This window comes from Betta splendens, chromosome 15, assembly GCF_900634795.4.
Source record: "Betta splendens chromosome 15, fBetSpl5.4, whole genome shotgun sequence".
In the NCBI taxonomy this organism is placed as follows: Eukaryota; Metazoa; Chordata; class Actinopteri; order Anabantiformes; family Osphronemidae; genus Betta; species Betta splendens.
In genome coordinates this window covers 10,288,611-10,312,706 of record NC_040895.2, presented here as the reverse complement: position 1 = coordinate 10,312,706, position 24,096 = coordinate 10,288,611, and the positions used below count along the sequence as shown (strand labels likewise).

Here is a 24,096-nt window from a genome sequence, read left to right as displayed (position 1 = left end):
ATGTCAACACTCCCTTTAGATGGAGCCCACGTAACATCTGGGCAGGCCAGCCACTGCTTTTAATTAAGTGAAATACAGTCACTCAATGTTCTGCCATGTCAGAGAAAAAAAATGTTATAAAAGTGGAAGGGCGGGGGTCAAAGAAGTGCAACAGTACATATCCTGTGTTCAGTGAAGGTCAACACAGTTGTGTAAATAAATATTAATCTTTAACCTAATCCCTACATTTCCAAGACCATTGAAGGTCCCTGCGTAACCGGAGAACTTTTCTGGAAGCAGCGTTTTCTTCTGCACGTTCGGTGAAGTCCTGCTTCTCCCGAACCAGGAACAAACGCAACACGCACTTTTATGCTCCTCACTCTGTTCCCCAGGGTGAATCTGGGCTCTGAGCCGATGGAAACATCCAAAATATGTGTACATACTGTAATGCACGCAAGCAAAGGTGCTCCATACACATCACATACGTCGTGTGATGGACGGTATCAGCCCCCGTTATCTGGAGACGCGTCTACTAAATGATACCCCCCGCTGTGCTCTCTCTCCTGTGATAATCACCGCTCTGGGTCGGTTTCGGAGGTCACGCCGCTGCTTTACTCCCACCGCTGGACCGCTAGCGTTACCGCAAGAGCGCGGGTGGACCCCCAGTTTATATGGTACTTGTCAAACATTTATAAATCTGGGCCGGTAGTCCAGCAACCGTGAAACATCCACAGAGCTCCAAATAGAAATACAAAAGGACAAGTTCAATTTGAAAGCTTGAAGGCTTTGCAGCTGGGGGAGGGGAAGACTCCAGGATGAACTGCTTCTCTGTGTAGAGGATGATAAATGAAGCCAGTGCAACTGTGTGGAAGATAAGCACTTGGAAGTGGTACTTTTATTAAAATACACAACACTCTACGTTAATATATACTTCTCCCAAATGTAAAAAAAAAAACGCTGACAAAGACCACAGAGGAACGAGGAAGTGTTTATGGAAGAGATATACATGCATGCTGTGGAGAAGTGACATAATTCATAAAGCATTCATAAGCGATCACTCAGCAACATAAGAGTTTACTTCTAGACCGACACAACTCCCTTCTGAGAAGGCAACGTTGGACAAAAGCACAAAAAAAAAACTGGAATGGAAAAGGTGAAACAATATCACTGCTGAAAGACGGTGACAGCTTGGAAGCAGTTCTGGTCAGTTTGGTTTATATTAGCGATGACCGTTCGTTTTCCAGAGATGCAGTGGAACATATTAACAGGCGCTTATTGTTGATTTCTATTATGTGTCATGATGAATGCTGTGACAATATGGTGCATCAGACGAGGAGCGACTGAACTGTATGTGTCATGATGACTCCAGTGAAGGGTTTAGAGAGAGGACAGAGGAGTACACGCAGGTTACAGGTTAAGAGGTAACATCCAAGAAAGTCAACAGTTTGTTCTAACCATTTAAATATCACAATATTCAGTGCTATTTGAAAGAAACAAAAATAAATTAGGTCATAAAACTTTATATACATAATACTGTACATCCCACCAAATCTGCAGCAGATGTGTTTTCCAGCCATTCCCACATCGGAGAGTATAAATTAAAGCCACTAATGGCATCCGCAAGACCTAACGACCATGTTCCGATACTTCTTGAGGATAACGTTGGAGCTGTCGTCGAAGTAAAGCACCGATATCGCGTTCAGCTTCGTGGGGGCGCAGCATGGCTTTGGCACGTTGTCGGGGAACATCAGGTGGACCTGCAAGCGAGAGCGCAGGGCAGCTTTACAGCAGCGCGCCGGGAGGCGGGTGGGGTGGGGGGGGGGGTTACGGCGCTTTTATTGCCTACCAGGGTCTGCACGATGGCGTGATTGGTCGCGTTCATGTGCGCGTTGAGCGGGAAGGAGCATTCGCCGTCGCAGTAGAAGGCGGCGTAGCCCTCGGGTGCGATGATCCAGTCCTCGACGCACACAAGACAACAAGCCTCAATGGGACACGCAATCCTCTCTTTGTGATCGAATAATGTCATTCGCTGTGTGCTAACTAGGTTTCCCTCCATCTGCCTTACCTGCCAGCCCAAATCGCGAAAGCTGACGTAAAGTTCATGCTTCTTGCAGGCCTGCTTCTGTTCACTGGTGTTATAATCTGAAGGGAAGGTTCAGAGTTCAAATTCTGTATATACACAGCACTGTTCACCCTTCAACCTGGTGAACAGGTTAACCTGGTGAACAGGTTAAAGGGCGACCTGGTATTTACACTATAAATTTATTACTTTTATTATTATAGCTTGTTATAATCTTATAATTAGGAATTCATTAAATTAATACCTCCAGGTTTTGGGGCCCTCGACGATTCCTGTTGATTAGTGGATTTACTGCGATTGTGGTTCTTCTTTTTCCCGCCGGCCGCCCGCACCGAGCGGAGCAACACCCCGCTGGCCTTGAAGAAAGCAACCAGGAACGGCTGCTTGGACTGAGGCCCGTTCCTCCCGATGATTCCGGCAGATTTTATGTTGATGCTTCTTCCTTTAAAAAAACAGAGAGTAAATAAGGCGTTGAAAACCGAACTAAAGAGAAGTAAAATACTGGGGCAGTTTACGACCGCTTTCATGTTAAGCATGTCCCACAAATGCAAAGACTAGAACCACAGTAGCCATTCATCCTCCTACAATAAGTGGGTTTCCAGCTGTTTAGAAGTAATAAAGAACAATGATGCACAGACTGTCAAATATGCAGTTAAATTTATCTTGAAGCAGACACTGTCTCGAAGGATTTGAGCTACTGTACCTGAAGTCTGGAATAAATGGAGCTTACAAGTACAAGTACAAATGTTGGGGTTCAAACACAGATCGTCACTTGCCATCCATCGTCTCCACACAGAGCTGCAGGCCCAGGTTCTGCTGGGGGTTCATCAGCCAGTGGTTGCTGGTGGCCGTGACGTCAAACACGAGCCAGCCGCCGTCCGACGCCTGGACCAGTTTGGTGTCAAGCAGGAAGGTCTCTGCATCTCTGGAGGTCGAAAGGAAGCAATGAGGACTAACGTCTGTTAGAGACAACCGCTGCACGCGGGTAAAAATATGACAATGCAGCTGAATTCAATTAAAAATGTACCCACTGTTTTAAAATGCTGACTAGCTTGTTTCGTAGCTGCAGGTCTAACTATAAAAGAGTGTATGAAAGTCCAGGTTTCTGTTATTTGCCGTCTCAGGAATTTTGAATGGTATAAATCATGTGTATCAGCCATTGTGTGAGTTTGACATTAGTCTGACATAAGGCATCATTCAAGCCTTGAAGTTGGAGCAAAAAAAAGCCCTGCTTTGCAATTTGCACTGGACTCCTTGCAAATGCCAGATCGGATCAGACGGCGACTGTTCAGCTTTTGCGGTTACATGGTTAGATTTTCCACGTTGGCTCAATAGTTCTGGACCAACTCGTGCATTTATTACATTTAGGATTAGGAAGACGCTCATCGCACCCATCAATCTGTGTAAAGGGACCTGCGACAGTAGCAACGTGAGAAAACCAGGCTGTGAAACCACGTGAGGACACGGAAGGTTGGAAGAATTAAGAATCATACTATTAAGCGCAACAGTGAGGGTGAAAACTGAAACGGAGCAGACTTCCCCTTTAAGATGACAGAGCCCATTGACTCGGACCCTTTCAAAGCCCAGGAGGGCCATATCTCCCCTTCAATCACCCACACACATTTTTGGCAAGCGAACGTGGGCCCACTTTTAAGCACACCCCTGGGCATTCAGCTATGTCACGCTGTGAACCTCCGGGATATTGTTGAGACAGGCAGGTGGTGGGCATAACAGTGGCCAGGGGGCGCCCAGGGGAGCCTCTGTTACGGCCCGCGTGGTTTCATCTGGGACGGGGCCAGTTTGGCAGGCAACACAAGACGAGCGATAACTGATGGACCTTCCGAGCTACACAAGTGGCCGACCGGCTAATGGAGCCGCCTTTATCCGAGGACTATATTTGTAAGGCAGACGTGGTGCGAATGAAGGGGAACAGAGTCGGAGATAGAGGGACGTTCTGCGCGGGTGGAAAGTTTGAGCCGTAAAAGACAGGACCTTTTTACTTTGAATAAAAAAATATGCATGGGATCACAGTTTTACCATTTTGATTTTAAAGGCGTCCTCAAGCTTAAATTAGCTTAAATTAGCTAATTAAAAAGCACTTGCATGTGTCTGATCGACTGATACTTACTTGTTGTGATACTCCTTGATGACCTGGTATATTGTGACTTTCAGCGTCATGTTGTCATAGCGACCGTGGCTGCGGTCCTTATAGATCCGAAACTCGGCGGCGGTGACCGCCTCGCCCTCCGGGATCTGAGTCAGGTCGAAGCGAAACTCCTTGTAGTGTCTTCGCTGGTGAGAGAAATCTTTGTCTTTCTCCACTGGTAAAGAAAATGTTTTGTGATTAATTAATATTATTATTTTTTTTTACTGACAGCAGAGCTTGAACTGATCAAGAAATACGACTTCACCTCCTAAACCCACGCATATGTTGCCCAATAGAGAAAACACGTCGGCATTAACGCACAGAAGCGAGTGATTTATCACATCTTCTTTTACATTCCGGGTCCAATCCAAACATTTTGACTACCAACAAAAGCACTTTCCACTTCATTAAATCAGTCAACTGAATACAGGTAGCCGTTCCCAGACAGGCCCTCTACTGTGTGCCTAACTGCATTCTCTGGCCATGATGAATGGGCTGTCAGTTAAGAAAAACAGGCTGATTTCAATTAAAGACACTTTCGTCTGCTCCTCAAGTGAAAGAAAAGACCGTGAAAGATTCTTCAACGTCATGTGAGCGTCTACTCTGACCTCATTTCTGACCTCACGCTGACCTCCTGTAGGTTTCAAACAATGCACTAAGAGTATTGAATGACCCTTAACCTTTGAAACCAAATACTCCTGCAATAACGAGTAGGAAGTCCTCTCTGAGGTTGCTGGTATTTTAAAACTAAAAAGTCTATTTATTCATCATTAATATTTATTCATTTTTTATGTTGCTGCATAAAAAATGAATAAACAATACATACACTGCTTGATTTAATAAACATTAAATCTCCTACATCTACTGTAGGAGCCTCAGTGTGACATCCGCACTCAAGAAACTCTGATGCTACTGAAAAGTGACCGCAAACAGTCTGGAACCACGGCCCAGTAGCAGAAGAGCAGCATGAGGTGGAGGTCCGTGGATTTTGTGACATCAGCACCTACAGCCACACTTTTGGCTGATACTTTATCGAGCGGGAATGCCTGCGGTCACTTAGCACAGACTTTTATCCGCGGTCCATTATGCTGATGTTTTCTAAAAGCCAGAGATCAAACAGCCACTTGCTGGTGAGGGTGGATGGTGTCCATAGTTTGTCACCTTAATCTCACGCAGCTGCTTGAATCGCTGCTCTCCGTTCTTGTGTGTTTCGTGGAAATCCCACGTGGACGTTTGGTAAACTCTTGGGGTCAGTAGCTGTATTTGCGTGTCCCGTAATAAAGACAGAGGCCCATTGAACACTTCCCTGACAGTGGCCAGATCGACAGCGGAGCGTTCAAGGCTGACAGTGTACATGGCCCGGTGCAGTGGTAAGTGGAAACAGATGGGCTTGGGACAAGGTGAGGAATTATCCTTCCCAGCAGCTCCACACAAATTTACATTAGCTTCATATTTAAAAAAATAAAATGCCTACAATAACGCTACACTATACAGTTCTCACACTGTGTTTAAGGCTAGAACATAAAATTACACTCACTGATCTTATGAGCCGCTTTATCCTCATATGGGTCACAGACTAAAATGACAATAACTGTAAAATCACCAGTATTTTCAGTGTTTAATGCTTCTGTTCTGCTCTGTCGTGTTCCACTCTGCTTAATCGTCTGTAGTTCTGTTACAACTAGTTCATACTGGACTGGAAGAACAGGGCCGCTGCTTTCTGTCAGAGACACCATCTCAATTTCTACAGGCATCAGTCACTATCACTAACTACGGGAAATAATTTAGACCAATTTTCTCAAGGTCAGACAGTCATCTGATAAGTGGATCTGAACCGTGGGGTTGAGGGACGCGGCTACTGAACAGTCACTGTCATTATGCGTATCAGCGGCGTTTTAATACAAAGCGGCACGAATGGCCGGGGTCAAAGGGCCGAGCTTAATTCTGTAGAATAGGAAACATGTCACACGCGCACAGCTGAAGACAACACCTCACACACCAGATGACTGGTGGAGATGGCAGACGTTCAGATGTGCAAGCTCAGAACAACAGAGAATAAAAAACATAAGCCTGAGTCAAAGTTTACAGGAGTGGTTCAATAATCACACATCTCACATATATGGTGTCAAAGAAATGTTGAAATCAATAATTGTGTTTAATTTATATGAATTAGATAAGGAAAGATGGTTTGGAAAAGCATTTATTTGCTTGTTTCCAGTCGAGCACGCAGTTTCGAATAATTATTTAACTAATAGAAGTCGACAAATTACTGATAAACTCGCGACAATTTGGCACATTTTACGACACTTACCTAAATTGACAAAACTCATCACCATGTCCGCGTCGTTGAGGAAGTTGGTGTCGTGCGCCGTGGCGAGTGCGGGGCCGTGGCCCAGCAGCGGGGCCGCGCGGTAAGGCTGCGGCACGCGGGAGTGCGCCGGCTGCTGGGGGCTGTAGTGGCCTTTCCTGGAGTGCCCTTGAGCCTTGGCACCGAAGCCCCGCCGCTGCGCGCCCTCCTCCTCCTCCACGGCCATGGCGTTGTACAGGTCGAGCATGAAGAGCGGCGCCGAGGACGCCTGCTTCCCGGGCGAGAAGGGCCTCGGACGGTGGGGCAGGCCCAGGATGGAGAGGATCTCCCTCTGGATCTCCCTGCGCTCGTGATTGCGCAACCGCCTGTAAATGAAACTGGAATGCACATGGTTGTCGCTCAGGCCGCAATGGGCGCACGACAGAAAGCTCAGGCAGCTCCACGCGAGTCCGAGCACGGCGCGGTTCAACGGCGCTGTCATCGTGACAAATAGCTCACTTTGGGGTGTGAAGTTGAACTACATCGCACGCTGTGAGACGAATACAACCGCGTCTACTGCTCCTCGTGCGGAATCATAGACTTCCCATGTTCCCGAGATGCGCTGAAAGTTCACCGGTGGTACTTTTTACCAGTCCGCCTTTAAATTGCGTCTCAGCGCGCAGAAAGGTCGACGCCGCTCTCCCGTGTGCGAGGCTCCTCCGGCGCTTATTTACTCCTTCCAGATCCATCCAAAGTCACACCAAGTATTTATGGAGCGGTGACCCCGTCCCTCACCTCACTCCTTCCTCTGTGATGAAGAGTGTGCAGTTACGCCCATAGAGCCGAGGGATAACCCGGAATTTCCAGCGGGTGAAATGTGTTGAACTGTGTCAGAGCCGCGCAGTGAAGAGCGCTCGACTCATGCCCCGTCTCGCGTTTTTCCTCCCCCCCCCCCTTCCCTGTGAGAGTCTACCGGGACTAGTTGCCCTCCGAGTCCATCCCACATTCAACTTTTGTTTTTTCGCGTCCACCTCTAGCGGCCGCGATAAAACTACTCCGGCGGAGTCCCGTGATGAATGCGGCGGCCGAAGAGTGTAAAAGGAGACACTTGAAATCCGAGAGCCCGTCTTAACGAGTGAAGGAATAATGACAGAGGCTTTTAATCACCTCAACTTATTGAAGTGCGCGTTTTTATAGGAGAGGGCTCCAGCCGCACTCAGCCACAACGGCGGGGCTCCTGTTTTATTCCGAGTACGAACTTGATCCACTTGTGTGGATACCATACTAGAAGAAGTTCACTAGCATCGCGTAGCATTATACAACACAGCCACAGTCACTGTAGATCAGATTCGAGTTTCACAATTCTATTTTTTCATTTATGAACTTCACCAAGCGCAAAAATGGACTTTAAGCAAAGATACGTGTACACCGGCCATTTACAGCGATAAGTTAATAAATTAAAATCTGAAGTTTTCATGTGATGAGTGGCTGCTGTCCAACATGAAAACAGAAAGCGCCGATTGAAGGAAATAAACTTTTGGCTATGCAATTTCTTGCATATGGCGCCACCTGGTGGACAGAAATAGTGTAAGTACATATTACACAGCATGAACAAAGCACGAGCAGCAGCAACAACAGCAACAGGTTAATGAATTTATTATTTTTTATTTTAGTAAAAATAAGAATGCTTCGTACAAAATTCACCTTATCACAAAATAGTAACATTTCAAAAGCTGAAGTCAATGCTGAAATACTTATGACTCTTTCATAAATAATAAAATACCTGCTACAGTAAAGAAAGATATGTAGGCCTCAGGAACAAAATAGGATTTGGGCAGTTGTTGATCAGTTCTCTTCTTTTGAACTCCACTGGATCAGAACAGATTCTATGAAGGTCTTCAGTTTTTTGTGCCATGAATCTGATGTCTTGGTGGGACACCTACAGTAAGTGTGAGTCCCAGAGTCTGTCCCGTCTTGCTGTATTTGGCTGCAAACATTCTTCTATCAGCTCTGACTGGTCCTTCCACTGAGAAGCCTGCACATCGTCATAGTAACGGTTTCTGCCAGGGTGGGATGCTTGCCCTTCCACTCTCTCATTTCTTATACTGAAGCCTCCCATCCCTGTTGTGATGAGCTCAGATGAGAGGGAAAGTATTTTATGGACCCAATTGTTAAACACCAGCAAAACCTAAAAGCATGTTCACTAATATCGGAATATAAACAATTATACAAAACACCAGCAGAGATGTGATAGGATCTAGTTCTGATGACTGTCTGTTATCACATAAAAGGTTTGAGAAGAGGTCTGTACTGTTTCCACGACAGAGAGAAACTGTAAAGCTGAGTCTTCCTGAGAATGGCTGTTTGTTCCACATCAGCTTCAGACTGGCGCCTGTTGTGGTGCTGTGCTATATCAATAATTGGGGCCTTTGCTGTAAGGATCCCGCCTCATCATGTTTCCATAGCACATGGTCAGATCACACTCCCCAGGCTGGCCAGGGATGCCAGGGTTACCACTTTTGCCCTCTGCTCCGTTTAGACCCGGGGGTCCAGGATTACCTGGGCGACCTGGTTTACTGTACCCAGGGGGACCCATTGGACCTGGAGAGATAAGAACACTAAGCCGTAATCACTTCATGAAGAGTAAAACTGTATCACACTGAACTACCTGAAGCACCCTTTTAAATACGCTGTGTGACTTTGTTTACCTGGAAGCCCAGGTGGTCCCTGATCTCCAATGAGGGTTCGACCAGGACTGCCCTTATCACCTGGTTCACCTGGTTCACCTGTAAAAATGAGCTGTTGAGATCATTCTCCAAAAGAGCTACAATATAACAACATATGAAGGACTGGTTGCTTTGATGGCAGTTCTACCTTTGAGCCCATTAATGCCAGGGGTCCCCGGGCGCCCAGGGTGGCCTGGCTGGCCCCTTAAACCAATGAATCCAGGAAGACCCCTGAGTCCCTGAGGACCAGTTGGACCTGGAGGACCAGGAGATCCAGGCCGGCTTTGACATCTAAGACAGCTACTTTGTTGGTTGCTGAACATCAGTGAAGGCAACTCAGCTGCAATGTTTGGAAATAAAATTATTTATCGTGTGGCAAAAACACAGAAATACAAAATCATGTAGTTTCTGATCACACTCACACTGAATTATCTCTCTGCAAATCTGGCGAATGTGATTGTCTGACATTGTATTTTCCTGCAATAAAAGTGATAAACCATAAGAATGTACTGTGCTGTACTGTAAATAAGGTATTGTTTCAAAGTATTAACAAAATACATTGCACACATACAGATGTTCTTTCCGGTCCCGGTGGGCCTGGAGGACCAGTGTTGCCCTGCTGTCCGGTCGGACCGGGTGGGCCTGACCGACCTGGCTCTCCAGGACGTCCCACTTGACCTTCTTGACCTCTCTGCCCTGGATCTCCTGTTGTCCCTTTCTGGCAGGAAGATCACCTGTTGTTAGCAATATATAAATGAAGCTGGGCATGCAATAAACACGGTACATTCAGTTTAACATACCTCTCCTTTTAGTCCTGTTGGACCAGGAGACCCCTGTCAATCAAAGTCAGGATAAGTCATTCAAAAACGAAAGGACGGCTTTCCAGTGCCTGAAGATACGTTTAAAATTCCCAAATAAACGTAAATCTAAATTAAACTACAAAAAAGCACAATGTCAGACACATCAAGTCAATCATCTAAATTTGCCTCTGGTTATTTATGTTGAATATTGAACAGCATCAGATGGGACATATGGCCCCTGACGTGGCCACCCGCGACATGTCCCGGGTTTAATAAAGAGGGATTGCGTCAGGAGACGCACCCAGCTTAAAAACAAACCTATCATACGAAAATAAGCCGAAAGGTATCAAATAGAACATAATAAAAACAACCACACGGTGGCGCCGTTGACTCTAAAATGTAGTGTGAGACAATCCTAGTTTCCTACAGGCTGGTTACTAATATGTTATCTACCATACATCACTGATGCAGAATAGAAAGAGATTATGCCTCAGGGACACACTCAATACCTAAAGTGCTGCACAAATGTAGTTGAATCCCATTATTAAATCAGTTATATTTGCATAAACAAGAATATATAGTTCACATTAAACTTATTAAATTAACATTAGTAATAAAGTTTTTAAAATCTAACTTTTGTATTATTTATTATTATAATATTAGGAAAAGTCATGATGAACTCACGTGAACTCCTGGTTTGCCATACTCTCCTTTTTCACCTTTTAACCCCTGGTGAAAAAAGTGATTGAAGTGGATTAAATTGCACTAATATTCTATATTTATATATCTATGTAGAGTCTTACCATCTCTCCTTGTTCACCGGGACCTCCTCTTTGTCCCTAATATAAAAACAAATATGCATTTATAACTTCATAGTGTGGTGTTTTTTACACAAGAACACTTTGTCAGGCCATCAGGAACTTGGCCATTTTTTTATCTTTAATGCTCCCTATACCCAGAAAATACAACAAATCTATTATATCATATAAACATTGGTTAATGTGGAAGCTGAGTCATTATCATGACTGATGAGAAGGCGTTCGTGGCCTAATATCAGTGATCCTCCTGAAAATTCACAGCTAGCCAGAATAAACCTCTGAGCAGTAAATACATTTTCATGACATTCTGAAGTAGTCGCAGTAGTAGTACCTTGCTGCCCTTCAGGCCTGGCATGCCTGGGTGCCCTGGCGCACCTCCTGTTCCTGGTTCCCCCGCACTTCCCTTTAAATTCAGCCATTCAGTTATTAATAACAGAAAAAACATTATAAATACAGCAATACACTACATGTGTTTCATTCCAGGTTATCTGATTATTAAATGAGTTAAATGAAAACGTACCGTAGGCCCGGGTGTTCCCTGGACACCGGGACTGCCGGTGTCGCCCTTACTCCCCTTGATCAGAAAGCAAAGTCATGTTCCAGAAAACATGAAATTAAAAAAAAGCATTCAAACAACACAATGTCATTGGCTGGAGTCACGCTGGTAATTCAGCTCTTTCATCATACAGTAATTTTATATTATTTATGCATCATTGATGAGTGAAGGGAACTGATGCTTCATTGGGCTTGAGGATGCTGCTGCTGCTTCTCTTCTTCGTCTGAAGCTTGGCCATAACCAAAGCATAACTTGTGTGCCATTCACCAGTACACATTAGCTTGTTAAAGGCAGAGCAGCTAATGAAAAGTGATTAGGAGACAGAGTGTCTTGACCAGACAAGTCCATGCGTTTGCATTTCCACTAAAATTCCACTGGCGAAAGCAACTGGACTGGATCAAGGCTTAATTTAGACCGTCTGGTGTGGCCAAGAGATTTTTACTTGTGCTAAATTATATTTTAGAAAAAAAAACTGTGGCCAATCAAAACATGAAATGTTGCTGACCAAAGCTTTTTTTCAGTGTATTTAGACTGGGCCGTATCGGGACTGGCAAAGTCACAAATTGTGCGTCCTGCCATGGTTTGGCCCACAGCGCATCCATGGCTAATCAATCTGAGTAACCGTTTGAGTGAGTGCTCTCAGCCCCAGGCATGGTCCATTATGCTTCCTCCTGAAGAACCTAGTGTAGAAGAACTAGTGTATGTGCGTTACCTTGGGCCCAGATGGTCCTTTTAAGCCAGGTACTCCAGGTAAACCAACCTCACCCTGAAGGAAAATGACATTAATCTCTCTAACTATTTAGTAATAGAACCAATAGTTCTGTTCTGTATTCTATATAGTGTGTGGTTTACCGGTGGTCCACTCGATCCTTTCAAACCTCTTGGTCCGGGCAACCCTACTTCCCCCTTGATTAGAAAAATATATGTGCAGATATAATTAGAAAGAATGGTTCAAAACTATTCCAGTGTTTGTTTTGCACACATGTTAGACTTATGGTACTGTGCCTTTTGTCCATCCAGGCCTACAGTTCCTGGCAATCCAGGCAAACCCTAAGAGCAAGCAGACAGGTTAATGTCGATCAATATAGGAATGACACAGTTATTTTGTGATATATATCCATCCCTCGACACCCCCCAGTTCTCTGGCCTCTGATGTGTGAACTCATCTCAATCTAGCGTGTGTGTGGACCGACGGTGCTAATCCTTCCCGTCCTCCTTGCTAACGCTGCTGATCTAATGAAGAAAAGTGGCTCACAGCCTTCTGGAGCGACTGACTCATCTTTTGTAGGCACTTCACAAACTTTTGGATGACACCATCAAAACCAGCAGGGTGGCTGCCCAGTTGAAACAATTTCTTCCTAAAGCAGATCTGCCAGAGCATCACAGCATTCCCTCGATGAATTACTTTCACTGCAGTAGATTAAAGTCTGAGCCCGACTGTTACATAACACGGTTATCCTGGGACGAACTGCTGGGGAAATACCCTTAGTTACTGGCTGTCAGGGGTATTCTCTCTGCTGCTGACACTACGTTAACACATTGCTATGCTACAGCAGGCGAAACAAGAAAGCTGCTTATGAAGCAAGAGGATTCCCTCTAGTTAGGAGACGCTCGGCTGACTCACAGGATGGCCGTCCCTTCCATCAGTACCAGGACTACCACTGGCTCCAGCTGCTCCCTTAATACATCGGGGGAACAAAAACAGTATTGATACATTGAAATTTCAATCATAACTGTTCTGAACTGTCAAAACAAAGAGACCTTTTGACCAGGCCCCCCTTGCAACCCAGCTTTTCCTTCTCTCCCAGGAGGACCCTGCGAGGAGAGAGAGTGCTTTTACTCACTATTATAAAGAAGCCTAAGCAGTAGGTTTACTTATGAATTGGGTAGTACATACAGGTGCTCCTCGATATCCCGGTGGTCCACTGGGTCCCGCGCTTCCTTTTTCTCCCTGGAAACATCGTAATATCACCAAGATGTTCCCAGACGGAGCTATCTTATTCAGTCTTTAGCATTGCCTGCAGCCTTACTGTACGGTACCTTCTGGCCGTGTTGGCCTGGTAACCCTGCAGGTCCCGGCGATCCTGTCGACCCCTGAGAATGATCATTAGATGCGACCGTTAGTTGCTTCTTTGTGTGATCTGATACAGTAAGTTGTGTCCTTTGAGATTCATTTGATATATCAATGGATTTAAAGAAGGTACTGTAGTCAAACCAGTTTGGTGGTCATTCTAATGATGCTGTATGGGATGGAACCATCTCGCAGCCCCACTATACATAAGCACAGTGTTGGACAGCAGGGTGCTCCCCATTTTAGGGGCTAGACAATGAATGGAATCATTTTTGGCGCTGAAACGAAGGGAGTGGTGAGTTTAACTGTGTCCTCAAACTCACAAGGCTTGACTTAAAACCAAAAGTTACTTTATCAACAAACTTTTCAAAATTGGATTTTGCATGATATTGTATCGGCTTTGTATTGATCTACTGTTGTAGTGTTAGTCACACATTATAGAAAAGTCACCGCCCTTGATTGAAGTGACTTTCTTGCCTCTTAAAGACATTTTTCTGACTTAAATTACCAGATATCTCATGTTTCCCCCTCTACCTTCTACGCCAGGAAAATCAGACTGCATCATCAAGTGGTCTTACATTAGGGGAACTATTTGGAAAGGTGGATGTTAATGTGTTTGTGTCCAAAAATGTGGACAGGATGAAGCTTCCCTCTACGTTTAAGACAAGCGTAAGTGGCTCACTGCAGGCTGAAGATTATTCGGCCCTTAGCTCCTGAAAGTCTTTTGTCCCAGACATTTTTTTGCTTGGCCGCTATGAGGAATATTTAAAGTGGAGGCCCAGCAAATGGAGTTTGACCTGGAGAGGAGCCGAAGGCAGCTGTGCTCGTTACCGGTTCGTATACTCTGCATGACAGCCTGTGAACCCTCCAGAATTTCCAGTCGTCCACCGTGACTCGTACGGGCAAAAACTAAAGATGTGACCGACTGGATGAAACCTTGAGTGAAAGCGTAATAATGGGACATATGGAACAAGGGGAGCTGAACTACAGTACTGTATGTGCACACCAGCTCTTTTCAACATTCAACAGACATTAGCTGATTCAATTATTCAGCGCGTCAGCCAACTGGCCGAACTCCCTGCGGTGACATTAATTACAGCGAGGGATGGTACAGTATGAGGCGATGCATGGTGGACGCATTACCTCACTATACATCACACCAACACCTACAGTAAGTGCTCCTTAGGTTAGTGGTGAGAAAAGGACCCATGACTGAAGAAGTTGCTATTCAACCACCTATAGTAAGGAAGCAAACTGATGATTTTATAGTCTTAGATATCTAGTTTTTGGTTGTGTTTTGTTTATTACAGTAGAAGAACTGTTTACTGTGAACTTCCTAAGGAAATAGCTTAATGAAAGCCAGAATGGCCCTCGCGCCGTCTCTACAAGGCACTCATCCCACTCATCCAGCTCATCCCACACTACAGAAGCTGTACTTTCCTCCCCGGGGAGATCTGGCATTATATTCAAAACATATGGCTCCTAGAGTGATTGCAGCCGTCAAACAGTTCACGGTGCTATGTCTGGGAGGTTTGTCTCTTAATCCTACATTTTATCCACGTTTTGTCCAGTCATCTTAATGATACGGGGTGTTTTGTGCTTTTCAAGCAGATGTATTGTGACAAAGCTGCAGTGCTGTGGAGTATCACACAGTACATATCACCGTCTCTCCCTGTTGTCCAGGTGGTCCTGGTAATCCGTGCATTCCCCTCTCACCCTGAAAGTAAAGGCTTGTTTTAAAAAATTAGGTTTTAATGGTTGCATATTTGGAGCTGCTTCGCCTCACAACTGAGATGTTAAACCTTCTTACCGGAACACCGGGCCGTCCTTGCTCCCCTTTGTACCCGTCTGGCCCACGCGGCCCCTGGCAGAGACAATAAAGCAACACAACTTTATGTTTTCTATTGTTAATGCGAGGCCTGAACTTGATAACCTAAAGACAGACTGACTGTACTTACTTGTACTCCTGGTGAACCTGGCAGGCCTGGAGTCCCTCTACTGCCGGGGACACCCTGCAATGGAACAACAACTGAACGTGAGAGACACGCGAACGAATGTTTGCATGGCTTCAGGTGGGTGTACGCTCTCTGGGAGATTCTCGGCTGCAGGGAACATGCGGTTCACTTTCGGATAGTTTTCATCACACAAAAACCACCAATGCTACAATCAGAGATGTTTTTCTCCATTGAAGCATTAGTTGAATACGTAAATACAGTTGTTTACTCCTTGAGCGCTCAAATGTAGTCCTGACCACAAGTAATTATAAAGGAGAGGAAGGGTTTCAAACCTAGAGGATAAATCCTGCTCTTAGATTTTCTAAGATGGTGTGGTGAACTGGTATGTTGTGTACGTGTATATATTGAACTATGTAGTACTCACAGGCTTACCATCAGCACCAACAGGTCCAGGCTGACCGGGTTTACCAGTGTTTCCATGCTCTCCCTGGACAAAGAGAAACGAGGGAATTCAGTGATGTCTAACTGAAGCAAACTGTCTGCTGAGTACATCACACATGATCATGAAAGCGTACAGTATAGAGCATCTCTGGTTACAATATGTTTTCTCCAGCGCGGAGTGTTGATCTAATCTATCTGTGAACCGTGCTGAGCAAGCTGCTTCATCTACAGTAAGATGCTGAGCAGTGTGTGAGGTTATTGGGAACATGTGCTTACCAGCCACGGTCGCAGCGTTTTAGGCTCTATTAGAAAACGCAGTAAACACACAGCAGTGACCTTATAAACTTAAATAAGCCTGAAACCTTGGACATTTTATTAGAAGTAAGTTTGGCTGCTGAGGTAATATCCTTCCTCGTGTAAAAGCTTTTATTACTGGAGCTGCTACAGGATGTTTTGGTTGATAATCTGTGATCAATAAAGACTTAAACATAGGTGTGTTTCATAGTTTGGAAACTTTTCATTGTAACCAGAGTTTTTAATGCTCAAGACCTCAAGCTACAAAATCTATTCAACAAGCCTTACTCACTGTCTGAATACAAAGCCAGGCCAGGGTGAAGCATGAACACCCATCATGTTTAACATGCAGCATGGTACAGTAAGTGCATTTACTGTACACTTCTATTTCCATGATTATTACACAATTAAAAAAACAGCATAACAGCAGAAAAGAGAAATCAATGACCTTCATTCCTGGAAGTCCAGGAGGCCCCGGAGGACAAACACAGGGTTCTGGAGTCGGTTCAGCGTAATCGGGGTTGTTGGAGCACTGTTGGAGCATAACTAGACATGATGCCCCCAAACTGTAGCAGGACTAAACTGTGAGCAGCTCAGATGGAACCATGAACAACAGCATTCAAAAAAGCTCAAGCCTTCATTCTAAAACCTACACTTGGATTTGAATAACAGTGTAAAACACAGGTTTAAAGCTGGATAAGATCATGTTTTTAAATTCAAATGTTCAATCAACTACTTGTGTCAAACACTGACACACATTGTACTGTACAGATGGATCTAAAGTGCTTCTTGGCAACTTTTCTGTCCTTCGGTCTTGTTCAGTATTTTTATCCAATAGTTAAATAGTAAAAACACTAATTTGGCTCTGGTTGAGTGATTGTAGCTATTTCTAAGTCAGCAAAACAAAGAAGCACTGCTGCACAAACACAGGGAGCGCCAGCAGACAAAAAACATGTGATGCTGAGCCACGGTTCCTCCTCCAACTAAATGTTTCATGCATACAGATGTCACTTTAAATGATTCCGTTTACACCTTTATTACAGAACTTCACTGTAAAAACAGTAATAGAGCTTTATTTGCTGAGCAGTATAAACAATGGAGGGAACTAATGATGGAATCACTGGCAGCAGGCCTGTACTATAGGGCAGTTTAATCCAGACAAGCAGAATTAGTCTGACAAAGTAAGAATTAGGTGAGAAAATATTATCTTGTGACAAAAGTCAAGATGTTTGTACTTACAACGCCAGGTATTTCACAGGCAGTCTCTCGGTTATTCTGCTCAGGATCACAGTAAATGCGGAGTTTCTGGATTTCAAACTAGACAAAAAAACGACACAAAACAACAACAACACAACTTTCACTGCTGTAACAAAACAAACACAACATATTATTGAAGTGATTTTGCAACATTTAGTTCGGTTTATCGTTGGCTTGTCACTAATGGGTTTGAATCCATGCATATCTGTTAAAGAAAAGATCAGAGCATGGCCTAGAGCAGCTACAGTACGTGCTGCCAGACCTCCATCAGTGTTTGGACGTGTTCTGCAGCCATCTTACACAATATCCTTCCATTATTCCATGTCTTGTTGATACTGGTGGTAAAACAGATCCAGCTTTTCCCATTGGGGCCCAAGTCAATCTAATGAATCTGGTTTAATGTTCCCAAAACAGGAACTTGACAATAAACCTTAAAATACTTTAAAAATGGATCATTACACCATAACTGTAGTTTCAGTCACGATCCAGCCCAATGATCATGTGTCAAGATGATGCCTTACACATGAAATGTACCAAGAATGATTTAGTTTTATTTAACAAAACATTTCAAGGTCAGGTCAAAACATGCACATATATTTATTATTTATTTTGAGCATGATTTTTTTAAAACAATTCCAACACTGACTGAAGAGAATGGCAATATAATACTGTGTATGCAAAAGGTTTACACATTTAATATACTTATACATGTATGTGATGCCTCATCTGTGTTTGCAATGATAATACTTTTAAATTGATTCAACAAACTGCAATTCACAGAACAAATAACGCAGCAGGAGACTGATGTATTAAAAAGCACTTCTGGTGTAAATTGTCCCTGTTGAGACAAATAAAGCAAAGATAAATAAGACTCTGTGGAGAAAATATGCTCATTTTGCCAAGAATTTATTATCCACAGAGTTAAGCACGTCTCTTAGGAGGCAGCAATAAACTGTGCAGTAGCGTGTGAACCTACTGTATATCAGCAGTGAGCGTGGCCAGCGACTTATTAAACAAATGGCTCCCTCTTTCTATAAACCAGTGTTTAACCTCGTGCAGATAGGATTGCTGATGCGGAGGAACTTACTGGCACTGTTGTTTCCTTTCGCACGTATTTTCCAATTTGAGTTTTTCCATTGATGAAAATGCCAACGGGGGGCTCCAGGGGGAGGGTTTCTACCTCCAGGTCGTCTACATAAAGAGTGACGTCCTCCTCGGTGATGAGCAGCCGCAGCTGGTGCCATTTTTCATCAAACAGCTGTTTTGTATGTTGTAGGGAAACAAAAGAATATCATTGTTACATTGGAGCAGACTGGAAGGAAAAACAGGCAAATAGGGTGTGTGTCACAACAGAAATGTGATGGCAGAAATGGCAATACTCCAGGATACTGGGTACAGTGCAGTACATACTGGATCATAGTATCTGGTGTCTAGAGTAGAGTCACTGGAGGTGACTCATTAGGTTGTTTTATGGAAACTGCTCCTACTGTAGAAATCAATGGTCTGGTTGAGTCATTTCTGTTGCAGTGTTTAAATAAAGTGAACTGAAGAGTGTAAAATCATACATTGTATACTTGCTTTTGTAAAATAAGAGTGAATAAATGAGTGAAGCACTGTATGGATGGATGTGCACTGATCTGAGTCAGTGACAGTTGTGTACTGTAACTCAATATTGTGTGATAATGTTTCATGTTTTATGTTTCAATGTAGTTGGTACCTTACCCTCGCAGTTTGCTTTGAAAATGTCACCGTTTGGGTTCCGCTTGGTGCTTCGCTGGTTGTGGTGAACACGACAGTGCGGTCCAGTCCACTTAAAGTGACAGCCATCTGTGGCTTCCCGTCACGCGTCTGTATCCTCCAGAGATCCCAGTCCTCCTTCACCACTGACCCTTTATACCTCATTGTAGCCACAAATACATAGGATGGAGGGAAGCCATCAGGGAAAAGGTTCCTGAGAGAGTAAATAAAATAAAGAATCTTTCAGTTTTAGATGTATTGTTAACGACATAGCCATTGATGAAAGAAAGATCATCAATACCGTGTAGCATCACTCAAGTCAACATGAGACGTCACTTCGTAGGCTTTGGTTCTGTAAAATGATCCTTGCGTTTTCTTGACTTTTTTGGCAAAATTTAAACGCAACAGTAAATCGAACCCTTTCTCCTCACGGGAATCTATGGGGATTCTTACTGGACACACAGTCTCTGCAGGAATTGAATCGTTTAGAGAATCGATTAGAAAGCTGTATCTCATTTAAGGTAATATTTGACCACAAATATTTTAGCTCCAGACGTACGTTACTAATACTGTATGTAGTTTCTTACCTTCACACAGCTTTTGTCGTATGACCTGTATTATTCTGGAAATTGCTTTGTAATCCTCCACAGAGAAGACATAGCTTGAAAATGGCTTGTTTGCAATGTCCCTTAATTCAGCATCTTCTGTCTTAGGACCAACACCAATTGCAAACAGAATGACTCCTTTTTTTCTCGCTGCCTCTGCAGCTTTCAAGACCTCATCTTGGGACTTCCCGTCTGTGAGGACCACAGCGATTCTGGAAATGCCAAGCGGGCCACGCTCAGAAAGGCCAAAGAGCTTTTCTGTGGCAAATTGAATGGCTGTGCCTGTCCTCGTGTTGCCCCCCATGTACTCAATGGACTCCATTGCTTTGATGAGGTCTTGGGTAGAGAAATACTTCCCCAAAGGGATTTCTAAAACAGGGTCGTCGCTGTACTGGACGACTCCCACCTGCGTAAACTTCTGTCCAATGTTGAAGCTTGTCGTGATGTTGACAAGCCATCGCTTTACTAGTTCAAAGTTGACATCTTCAACACTCCATGATCCATCTAGGATGAAGACCAGATCACATGGAGCCGTCCTACAACCTGAAGCAAACATAATATAAACAATCAGTTCAATTAAATTGTCCCTTGTTTGAATTAGCCTCGGATCGGATCACTCTTACTTCTTATGTCATCATCTTGCGCTGCACTAAGCACCTGGAGAAGAATGAAGCAGAGGTATCTTAGGCCACATTGTATGGATGTCGCCTTGAAACCCATCGTGCAGCAGTTCCTATGTTCCAGCTGTGCAGAGACAGGAAAAACACTGAAGGGAAAGGACAAAGCAGGCATTTGTAGTGCTTAAATGAATGTGTTAGCAACCATTTGCTTACATCCTGCAGACAACACACCTGGACTGTGTTACTGTTAGCTGTTAGCTTGGCGTATCTGGTGCTAGTATTGGCTAATCTGTGAACCATTTAAGAAGCAACATGAGCTACTGTGATCAGGCCACGGGATTGTCCTCTCTGTCAGCTCTGACTAACACACGTGTACCAACAAATCCCTAATCCACCTACTTGTGCTACTAATTTGTGCTCTGAGCTCTGCATCCGTCCTGTATGTGATGCACTCCAGCTTTACGCTGCCTCTGAACACCCAAGGATTTTCCCTTTAAGCCTCATTTACCACATCCTCACGTCACAGTCGTCATTACTAAATAAACTATTCACTGAACTCCTACCACAGCTACCATTTAAGAGAGTGATCTGTGTTTCCTGTGAGATTATCAGCTGTTTCCTCAACTATGCTTCCTTTTGCCAATCTCTGCTTGTCCTTGGCTCAAATACAACACGTCTGCTTAGTAAAGCTTCACTCCTACGCTTTTCCTCCCTTGTGCATAAATTGAATTGTAATAACCTCCCATCAGTAGTTGAAGCAATTTTAACCAGTTACTGCCACATGCTGTCATTCAGTTCCTGGAGGTGTGTTATTTTACACAGCTTCAAAAGAAATGGGAAGCTATCAGGGCTAAAACCAAATTCCTGAGGAGAGGAATCCTTGCAGACCTGCAGACTGAGGTTTCAGTTTGCACAATAAGGTGCTTGGTCAGGACTCAAAGATGTAAATCACTTTTGCCCTAAGAGCAAAAGGCAAGTCATCTCCAGTATACAATATAAAGTATATAATTGATTAAATAGGGCTTTTAGGATTCTGTTTGCTGGCAGGAAAAAGAATGTGCTGCTTAAAGTAAAGTATGGTGATGGGTCAGTAATGCTCTGGGGCTGCTTACTGTACCTGAATTATAGAGAACTTTCCTGACTGAATAATCTCCTACAGTAACTAAATACTGTATCACTGTATGTGCTGCAAACAATAAACAGCGTCACAGTGGTGGTTATGTGGAAATTTATCAAATTAGGCAACTAATATGATGATAAAAAAATCACTCTGATATTTAGTGAGAACTTTGATAGTGTGTTGTCTTCATGGCTGCTATTTTGAATTGTCTTACATTGCAGTTTCCAACAGCAGAGAGAAAACGCTGACATCTTAAAATGAAGCCGTTGCAAATTAGGACCAGATACATGTATGCTGCTGAGTTCCAGTAACAAGGCTTGCGGAAGGAACTGGATGGGATGGTGATGATCATACTACTTATTTATAGCTTCTGATTGGAATTCTTAGGGTTAACAACCAGCGGCCAGGACGTGACCTTTGCAAGGGTCACACTCTTCAACATGACTGCGTTTTTCCAGGATGTAAACCCAGTTAAAGTGACAGTTGTGATCGTTGTGCAAGCTGTTTTCCTCAGTGTTTTTACGGAGCTGGAGGACGCAGTAGGAAAACCCCCTTTTTGGCAGCCTCAGGGCATGAAAGTCAGCCTCCATGGACTTTCAGCACACTGAGATTCATGAGAGCCTACACCTCTTCTGGACCCACATGGAATTCATTTACACCAACAGACAGTGAAATTCCAGCTGTGGACAGCGACCAAACATATGTAGTCATGATGAAGAGAGGCAACCCTCATCCAGGAATAAAAACATTACATGTGCTTTTCTGTTTTGCTTAGACTTGGATTGTAGTAGAATGAGCAGGTGCACGTGTGTTGCAGGTTTGTACTAGACTGCAGTGATGCAAGATCTGCAGCTCCGGCTTCTGCTTTTGTTGACAGAGGAGCAAAGTAACTAGAAGAACCAAAAAATTTCTCACAGTCACCTTGACAACCTGTTGCTGTACTCTACTGTAACACGTTAAGCACAGAATCAGTCTTGATTCAAACTTGTTTGAAATTCTCAGTCAACAAATTTTCTATTATACTCTTTATTATTTGCTCTAGTTTACAGTATCTTCTCCAACCTGAGCTGTCAAATTTAGTTGTCCGTTATAATTTTGGCAAAATGAAGTTGTCCCGTTCCAGAAACAACAACTGGTGTTCAGCGTGAGCAGCAACTGCCAGAATCAAGGAATTTACTGCAGCCAGATTCTTGAAGCAACGAGAGAAAGCCGATCGGACCAGTTGTTCTCGGTAGAAACCTGTTTAACTAATCCCACCATCTTAAAAACGTCCCATAAGGTGTTACCTCAGGACGTCTACCGGCATCTCCACTCACACACTGTTTTCAATACCTGCAAATATCACATCTTATTATCACATCTTTAAAATCTGCAGAGCCCCTGCAACATTGCGGTGCACTGTCAATATGCAGCAGATTTTACAGAAAACTCAATGAAGTGTCCGGGAAAGGTTGACTCCATTCATTCTTTGCATGACAGTCGCACAACAGGGAGTGATAACAGAGCCTGATGTGCAGCAGAGTCTGAGACACTGATGCAAACACTCACACCTGCAAAATCCACAGGCTCCCCTTTTGAAATGTCTGATAAATCAATACACTATGACACACATATCTGTGCTGCCTCACAGAGAATTAAATAAGCAAAAGGTTACCAGTGAGTGTCGACGCCTTTGGGTGAATTCCTCTTAGCCCGCTCATTAAAAGCCGGTGATCAGCAGAGTTCACAGTCTTCTGTTGACAGACCGTGAAGTTGCAGAGAAGTGCACATGTTTCTGAATAAAAATCTGCCCTTCTGCCTCCTCTGGTTCTGTCCTTCTCCCTCTCCACCACCCCCACTCGCTCACTCTGGACTTTTACTGGCCTACAGCCACTTTCAATTACCATGGGTGGAAAGCGAAGCAGATAAGGAGAGCACGGAGTGGAGAAGCAGACAGCCCATCTCTGACCAGTCGAAGGGAAAATAATGGTAATGAGTGCAGGTCGGCCCCGAGTGCAGCTCGTCTGAACTGTAAGAGGGGCAGATCCACAGAACACGGTGAGATTAGGATGTGCGATAACAACGCGGATGCACAAACAGTAGCCTGTACTTTACATTGTAATTCACTAACGATTCCTCCAGCTTCCCGCCCCACGTCCCAGCAGTACAGCGGATTATGTTCTAAGAGTCTGCAACAAACAAGGTGTGAAAAGCTACTGCGGCGCCTGGTGAGCTCCAACAGCTGGAAGCCATTAGGAGCTGCATCTGCTGCCGCGCGGAGCAGGCAGAGCGCACTTTAATCCACTCTAACAGGTTTTATCGTGTTCGTATTCACTGGCAGCCGCCCAGTGATTTCAGGTGCCGATAAAGGCTCCGAGCAGCAGCGATGTGCGACTGAGCCGTGCAAAATTAACACAAAGATAAAGCAGATGATTTGACTAAATGCAGCCCAGAACACTGGATACGTCACCTCGGCACAGTCCAGCCATGTGAAGCACTGGCAGACATTCAGTCAGTGTTTTGTAATGACAATTACCCAGTTTGATTGTCTTCAAGTATGTAAATAGTGTCAAGTTGGAACATCAGCATTGCTCTTTATGTAATCAGTATATACAACATCACAAC

The 24,096-nt window shown here is 44.1% G+C and overlaps 2 protein-coding genes across 4 annotated transcripts; both read right to left on the bottom strand.

Moving 5' to 3' along the window:
• Nucleotides 1-847: 847 nt before the first annotated feature.
• On the bottom strand, nt 848-7,418 carry bmp5 (bone morphogenetic protein 5). The gene is made up of 7 exons (XM_055502573.1): nt 6,517-7,418; nt 4,188-4,380; nt 2,832-2,984; nt 2,304-2,497; nt 2,045-2,121; nt 1,826-1,936; nt 848-1,736 (listed from the first exon to the last, which is right to left on the bottom strand). Exons 1-7 carry the CDS (start codon nt 6,992-6,994, stop codon nt 1,587-1,589), a joined length of 1,356 nt encoding a protein of 451 aa, XP_055358548.1. The 5' UTR covers nt 6,995-7,418; the 3' UTR covers nt 848-1,586.
• Nucleotides 7,419-8,141: 723 nt separating this feature from the next.
• On the bottom strand, nt 8,142-23,561 carry col21a1 (collagen, type XXI, alpha 1). 3 transcript variants are annotated; one of them, XM_029175982.3, is made up of 29 exons: nt 23,147-23,554; nt 20,376-20,518; nt 19,735-20,295; nt 19,449-19,614; nt 19,133-19,361; nt 18,498-18,668; nt 17,393-17,470; nt 16,602-16,685; nt 15,843-15,905; nt 15,422-15,475; nt 15,274-15,327; nt 15,127-15,180; nt 13,433-13,486; nt 13,290-13,343; nt 13,154-13,207; nt 13,017-13,070; nt 12,398-12,442; nt 12,245-12,298; nt 12,105-12,158; nt 11,357-11,410; nt 11,168-11,239; nt 10,822-10,857; nt 10,703-10,747; nt 10,019-10,051; nt 9,790-9,936; nt 9,641-9,695; nt 9,367-9,558; nt 9,201-9,278; nt 8,142-9,093 (listed from the first exon to the last, which is right to left on the bottom strand). In XM_029175982.3, the coding sequence occupies exons 2-29, from the start codon at nt 20,470-20,472 to the stop codon at nt 8,906-8,908; spliced, it is 2,880 nt and encodes a 959-aa protein (XP_029031815.1). In that variant the 5' UTR covers nt 20,473-20,518; nt 23,147-23,554; the 3' UTR covers nt 8,142-8,905. The 3 variants fall into 3 exon arrangements, with proteins under 3 accessions (XP_029031815.1, XP_029031814.1, XP_055358542.1); XM_029175981.3 differs by having other exon boundaries at nt 20,376-20,496; XM_055502567.1 differs by lacking the exons at nt 8,142-9,093; nt 9,201-9,278 and having other exon boundaries at nt 9,418-9,558; nt 9,790-9,932; nt 23,147-23,561.
• Nucleotides 23,562-24,096: the final 535 nt, after the last annotated feature.

Coding starts and splice junctions, on each gene's coding strand:
- bmp5 (XM_055502573.1), bottom strand. CDS start 6,994: ATGACAGCGCCGTTGAACCGCGCCGTGCTCGGACTCGCGTGGAGCTGC. Junction 2,498..2,831: donor GTGGAGACGATGGATGGCAA/GTGACGATCTGT, acceptor TTTTAAAGGAAG/AAGCATCAACATAAAATCTG. Junction 2,122..2,303: donor GAGGGCCCCAAAACCTGGAG/GTATTAATTTAA, acceptor CCTTCCCTTCAG/ATTATAACACCAGTGAACAG.
- col21a1 (XM_029175982.3), bottom strand. CDS start 20,472: ATGGGTTTCAAGGCGACATCCATACAATGTGGCCTAAGATACCTCTGC. Junction 11,240..11,356: donor AGGGAACACCCGGGCCTACG/GTACGTTTTCAT, acceptor CTGAATTTAAAG/GGAAGTGCGGGGGAACCAGG. Junction 10,858..11,167: donor CAGGCCTGAAGGGCAGCAAG/GTACTACTACTG, acceptor TTTTTATATTAG/GGACAAAGAGGAGGTCCCGG.